At 49.2% G+C, this 6,000-nt stretch overlaps 1 protein-coding gene across 1 annotated transcript; it reads right to left on the reverse strand.

Annotated features, from left to right (window-relative positions):
* Positions 1-2,543: 2,543 nt before the first annotated feature.
* J4E88_008565 (uncharacterized protein) lies at positions 2,544-5,377 on the reverse strand (the record flags this gene model as incomplete). Its single annotated transcript, XM_049402175.1, has 3 exons — positions 2,544-3,203; positions 3,248-5,293; positions 5,372-5,377. The coding sequence occupies 3 exons, from the start codon at positions 5,375-5,377 to the stop codon at positions 2,544-2,546; spliced, it is 2,712 nt and encodes a 903-aa protein (XP_049252273.1).
* Between the last annotated feature and the right edge of the window lie 623 nt (positions 5,378-6,000).

A 6,000-nucleotide genomic window follows, 5' to 3' on the forward strand; every position in this document is an offset into this window, starting at 1 on the left:
TAGTAGTGTATAGGCACAGGCAAGAGGTAAAGCAGCCTGTGTTTTGTAGTGTAGTTAACCTTAGACTATTAGTAGGTAAGGCAACTATTAGTAAACTAGGCGATAGTGTTAGTTATACTCTGCTAGTAATACTATTAACTTACTTACTAATAGGTTGTAGTTTAACTGCTATAGCCTCTAGGCAAGCTGTTGTAGAAGTGTTGTACAATTCTAGTGCGTAATCTTTTGCTAAAGAGCGTTACTAGTTGCCTATTTCTAATAAAGAGCTTGCTATTGTCGCTAGCCTTAAGGTTAGCTAGCTCTATTTATATTCTCTCTGCAATAAGGTAATAAGAGATACAACGCTTGTTAGACGCGAGCGCAGCTTTAATGTTCTAGAGCCTTAGGTTACTAAGGTAGAGCTTATAGACTACTTTATCTAGAGAGCAGGCGTTAGTGTTAGCTAAGTTGTTGTAAGAATCTAGAGTTCTCTGTAGAGAGAACTTAGCTATCTCTAGAAGTAGTGTTGTGCTTAGAGCAGAACTACCTTTACCTATCTCTTGTAAGAGAGTAAGTAGAGAGCTTATGTTGCACTTATTATAACCTATGTAGAGGCCTGCTAGCTAAACTGCGGCGTAACTACTACTAGCAGAGTTATAGTGTCTAGAATTCTAGCAGTCTTTGCCTAGAATAGTTTGGTATTAGTGCTGTACTTAGTTATTTATAATCTTATTAGGTAGATCTTCTGTACAACAAGTAAGGCTGTTAGGTTTAGTACCTTGCTTGCCTAGTTAATACGTAATACAGAAGTTAAATTTCTCTATAAACTTAGCCTACCTAGCCTAGTAGTAGTTTAGGTTTTGCTTTATTTAAAAGTATTTAAGACTATAGTAATCTATAAGAATATTAACATGTTTAGAAACGCTAGCGAGCTTAGAGCGCTACTCTTTAAACGCTCTAATAATAGCGAGAAGTTTCTTATTATAGATCTTATAGTTATATTCTATAGGTATTATCTTTTTAGATAAGTACGCTATAGAGCGTATAGTACTATTAACCTGTACCTAGAAGAGTATAGTAGTATACACGTAGTTAGATACATTAGTCTCTATAATGTATTTAAGATCTAGGTTAAAGTAGGTAAGAACAACGTTGCTATAGAATGCCTTCTTAAGAGCCTTAAACGCAGTCTTAGCTTCTCTAGTTATCTTAAAAAGCTTAGAGTCTTTATAGGTAAGATAGGTTAAGAGTTTAGCTATATTAGAAAACCTGTAGATAAAGCGTCTATAGAAGTTAGCAAACCTAAAGAACGCCTAGACGTTCTTAAGAGATTAGAGCAACTTCTAGTCTTAAATAGTAGTAACCTTCTCTAAGTCTATCTTAATATCTTTACCTATTATAATAAGTTCTAAGAATTTAACTTTAGTCTTTATAAACTTAGACTTAAGAATGTCTATAGGCAATCTAGCCTTAGCTAAACAACTAACTACTTAAATAAGATAGTCTTTGTGCTAAGTAAGTATTTTACTAAAGATAATAACGTTGTTAAGATACGCTATGCAGAATTTATCTAGATACTTATGTAATACATTGTTAATGTAGGCCTAAAACGTACTAAGGCTGTTATACATGCTAAAGAGCATAATAGTATACTAATAGAGACTATAGAGTGTAATAAAAGTAGATAGATGCTTATAGTTGTCTTAAATGCGTATTTTATTAAACGCTGCGATAACGTTGACCTTAGAGAAATGCTAGGCTTTTAATAGTTTAGCTAACATATCTCTTATTAAGAGAGAGGCGTTCTAGTTCTTAATAGTGTAGGTATTAAGTTCTTAATAGTTAACGTAAATACGTATACCTTCTCTAGGCTTATAAACTACTAGAAGAGAGGCTGCCTATGCAGACGTGCTTTGCTTAACGTATTCTTTCTTTATTATGTTATCTATATACAGCTTTACAGCTCTTGCCTTATTGTAAGATATAGGCTGCAGACGCTGCGAGGAGAGCTTTAGAGGCTAGCTAGTGTTGTCTAGCTTAAGGTCTATGTTGTAATTAAGCTTTTCTTAATACTCTAGTAACTCGTTAGCTTTCTTTAGATTAAAGCTATAGTACAGAGAGTGCAAGACCTTTAGTAGCTATTTTAGGATGTTTTTCTTAGACATATAGAGCCTCTCTATCTTGTCTTAGAACTTGTTATAATTCTTAGGCAAGACCTTAGCGCTAGTAGCGCAGAGGAGTACTGTATTCTTCTACTTGTTGTTAGACAAATTAGCTAGCTAATACACTTTCTTGTAGGAAGTAATGCTAATGTTCTAATTCTAATAGATAGTAGAAGCGGCGGCGCGACTAGAGATAAACGCGACATCTATTAGAGGAGGTGCCTTTAGATAACGTGCGACTTTGCGACACAGGTCTAGAGTCTTTAGCAATAGTACCTTGCGATGCCGGCTGCTTTAAGTGTAGACTAGTTTATAGTTGTGAATGTAGCTGCTTAAGTAATGGTCTGACTGTAGAGTTAACGACATGTTCTTCTAGTTTATAGTAGGTTTATGCGTCTGGAACTAAGGCGTGCCTAGAATTATCTGCACACCGGAGAGCTTAGTGACGTATGCTAGGACGTCTTTGGTATGACTGCTGAATTTGACGGTCACTTGAGCTATATGAGTGACGCCGGCGACCTCCGAACCGTCTGCCAGTTCGAGTGTCGCGGGCCGGGAGAGAGGGATAGTTTCGTATTTGTGTGCGCGGGCATGAGAAGAGTCGATAAACAGAGAAGCACAACCAGTGTCACCCATGATTTCAGAGTGTTGCGGGGGAGAAGAGCAGTTCGACGACGATATGATTCCTTTGAAGACTAATTGCTGACCCACAAGGGGCTGGTACATGTCACCGCGTATGGCGGCGGCAGCAATGGTCGAGACAGTGATACGTGATCCGGCCAGACTCTGCTCGAGGGTCTTGACCCGATCGGCGATCGCTTGAAGGGTGGGATCAGGATCATCGTCGTCGGCTTTGCTGACTTCTACATAAGGAGACGGGGCTGGAGCTGTCGAGGTAGAGGAACAGTCAGAATCTGACTCCTCACCGTCGTCATCATCCGTTACATACGGTGAAGGAGGTGGTCGGATGGGGGCATTAGGTGCTGGTGTAGGTGCTGGTGTAGGTGCTGGTGTAGGTGCTGGTGTTCTCATGGGGGGAGGCTTCTCATGCCTGGGAGGTCCCTGGGGGCGACTATCGCCAGGGACATCTAGTTTTCCGAAGAGACGGAGTTGTCGACGGCGTTGACGCCGACCGCAGCACCGGGGGTGCGCTTGGGACGTACTGGATCGCCGACTGGTACTCCGTTGTTGGCGACGGCCTTTTCAAGGGCATCCTGGAGGTCCGGATCGGTGCTGAACGCGGCGGGGGACTGACCAGAGCAGTAACCACCTTGAGCTTTGTAGCTGTGGTTCTTCCTGAGGCAGTTGTAGCAGCGGTTCAAGTGACGCAGGACCTTGATCTGAATCTCCGAGCGACCGCGAGGGCCAGAGCTGCCGCTGTTACCTCGGTCGCCGGTGGTGGTGGCAGTGGAAGCCTTCTTGCCGCCGCTGCCGCCGTTGTTGTTGTTGTTGCCCCCCCTGCCGCCGATGTTATTGGAGGGACGATGGGGAGTGGCTTGTTCGAGAAGGCGAAGGGTCTGGCAGAACTCCACGAAGGAGAGCTTGTCGTCGATGACTTTCATAGCGGTCATGTCTCGCCACCACGCTGGGAGACGGTTGCGCATGAACTGAATCTTGACCGAATCTGTCCATCCCAGTGGAGCTACACCGACGTTGAAACGGGCGATGTACTCGCTCATCGTCTCACCCGTCTTCATGTGTGATTTGTTGCTCTCGTACCAGTGCAAAGCGGTGACGTTGCCGTTGAGGGTTCGGTACACCGAGTCGAGGATGATCCAGATGTCGTCGGAATGCGAGAACTCCTGGCCAGGGATGATGAATCCCTGCTGGATGTTTCCGAATGCCACGCCCTTGGTCTTCTGACGCAGGTAGTTCACCTTCTTAGTCTCGGAAGCGAACTCATGCTTGTAGTGGTCGAACCAGTCAGTGATGTCCATCTTCCATTTGACGTAGTCGGCCTCAGTGGTGGATTCGCCAGAAAAGACATCGGGCTCGTGCTTCTTCGAACGAGGATGGCGACGGTCGTAGCCACCTTCCTCTGCCTCAGTGCCTGAGGCGGGGGAGACGCTGCGGCGGCGACGCTCACGACGTCCCAACGGGCGCGCGGAGCGGGGAGAGTCTGACTCGTCGTCATCGGAGGCGTCTGAGTCGTCCGGAGGTGTAGTTCCTGTCCGCGCGCGGCGGGACACTCGGTTCTTACGGGCCCCGTCCTCGGCGGCCTTGAGGCGAACCTGAAGGTCAGTGATGCTAGTGTTCAGCGCCCGGGCGGCGCGCTGAGCGTCTTTCTTAGCAGCGGCGTGTGCGGCGTACTCTTGGTGATACCTGTCCTTGTAGGTTGCCTTGCGGGTGGTCATCTCGCGGAGGCTCGCGGTTACTCGCTGGAGATCCTGGTGATCGACGTGAACGGAGCCTTGGACGTCACGGAGCTGTTCGCCCATTTGAGCGACACGACGGTCGGACTCAGAGAGCTGGTCTTGTAGCTGCGCGACACGTTTGGCGGACTCGTCGAGGTCGCCCTTGTAGCCTTCGCTCTCGTCCTGGAGGTCTTGGACCCTGGCGAGCAGAGTTTTCACCTGCGCGACCTGCTCTGCATGGCGATCGCTGAGGTAGTCGGAGCGGGCGCGCTCGTTGCCAATGTCCGCCCACATGGAACGCAGTTGTCCCATCATGTTGGTGAGGATTGATAGCAAGTCGAGGTCGACGCCCATACCCTCTAGGTCGTCTAGCTTGAGGACCTTGTCGCGTCGGGACGGCTTTCCGTCGGCGTCGGTCTCCCATAACTCGAATGTAGTGGCGTCGTCCTTCTGAGGGATGACGAAGGTCTTGGAGGGTTGACGCTCGAAGTACAGACGTTCAGGCAGCGTTGTCGTGGCGGCGGGCGAAGCGTCGGCGGCGGGCGAGGTGTCGCGGGACTTCCGCTGAGGGCTGTGCCAAGCGCCCTCCATGTCTGAGTCATCGTCGATGGCGGTAGCCCTTCGTGACGGCCGACGCTGCGCGCTCATGGAGGGATAACGGATGTTGTCTGGGTTGCCGACGGGGTCCTTAGGATCGCTGAAGGCGACCGTCTTCTTGCCCCGGCGGGTGGTAATGGTAGTGGGGAACTCGCTGTCATCGTGTGAATCAGAGAGTTCGTCGGGGAAGGTGTCGATGAACTGGGAGCCGTCGGCGTCGCCGTCGAGGTCCAGGTTGAGTGAAACTTCTTCGCCGTAAGACACGAAGCGACCAGGCACTCGCATGTCTTGTTGGCGGAGATCTTGGGTGCCTAGCGATCGTTGAAGACCGCCGCTGGGGGTACGTAGGGCGGAGGGCAATAGTGTTTGAGGGCGCGCCTGAGGCTGGGACTGCGACGGCTGGGATGGCGCTGTCGCGAACGAGGACGCTCCGCCTATGGTGTGGGAGGATTGTCCGGACGCCTGGGATTCAAATCCTTTGGCGGGGCTGGCCTTGGCGCGGTTCATGGTGGCGGCGGTGTCGCGCGCGTAACGGGGGACGGGTACCACGGAGTACGGGTTACCCGCGGGCTTGGGCTCGACACTCTCGGTCTCGGGTGTATCGTGGCGGTGGACGATCTCAGTAGTGTCGTCGGGGATCTCGGGATGTGGGGAACCAGGACGCTCGATGGAGTCCATGGTGATCGCCGGGGCTACTCTCGTGAGTCGCGCCGGTTGGGCAAGTGTACAGTGTTGACTGCAATAACGTGTAAGGGTCTCACACACGTCAATAATAGGGGTATATGGAATAACAATGTTATTGCAGTAGAGAGCTTCGAGTAGAAGCTGTCAGGGGTAAATATACATGGTGGGGGCGTCGGGCCGACGTCGGCCCGGCGGGGCGCAAGGCCCGGAACCGTCACACTATA

Source organism: Alternaria novae-zelandiae (genome assembly GCF_023758075.1).
Source record: "Alternaria novae-zelandiae strain BMP 2774 chromosome Unknown scaffold_19, whole genome shotgun sequence".
NCBI lineage: Eukaryota > Fungi > Ascomycota > Dothideomycetes > Pleosporales > Pleosporaceae > Alternaria > Alternaria novae-zelandiae.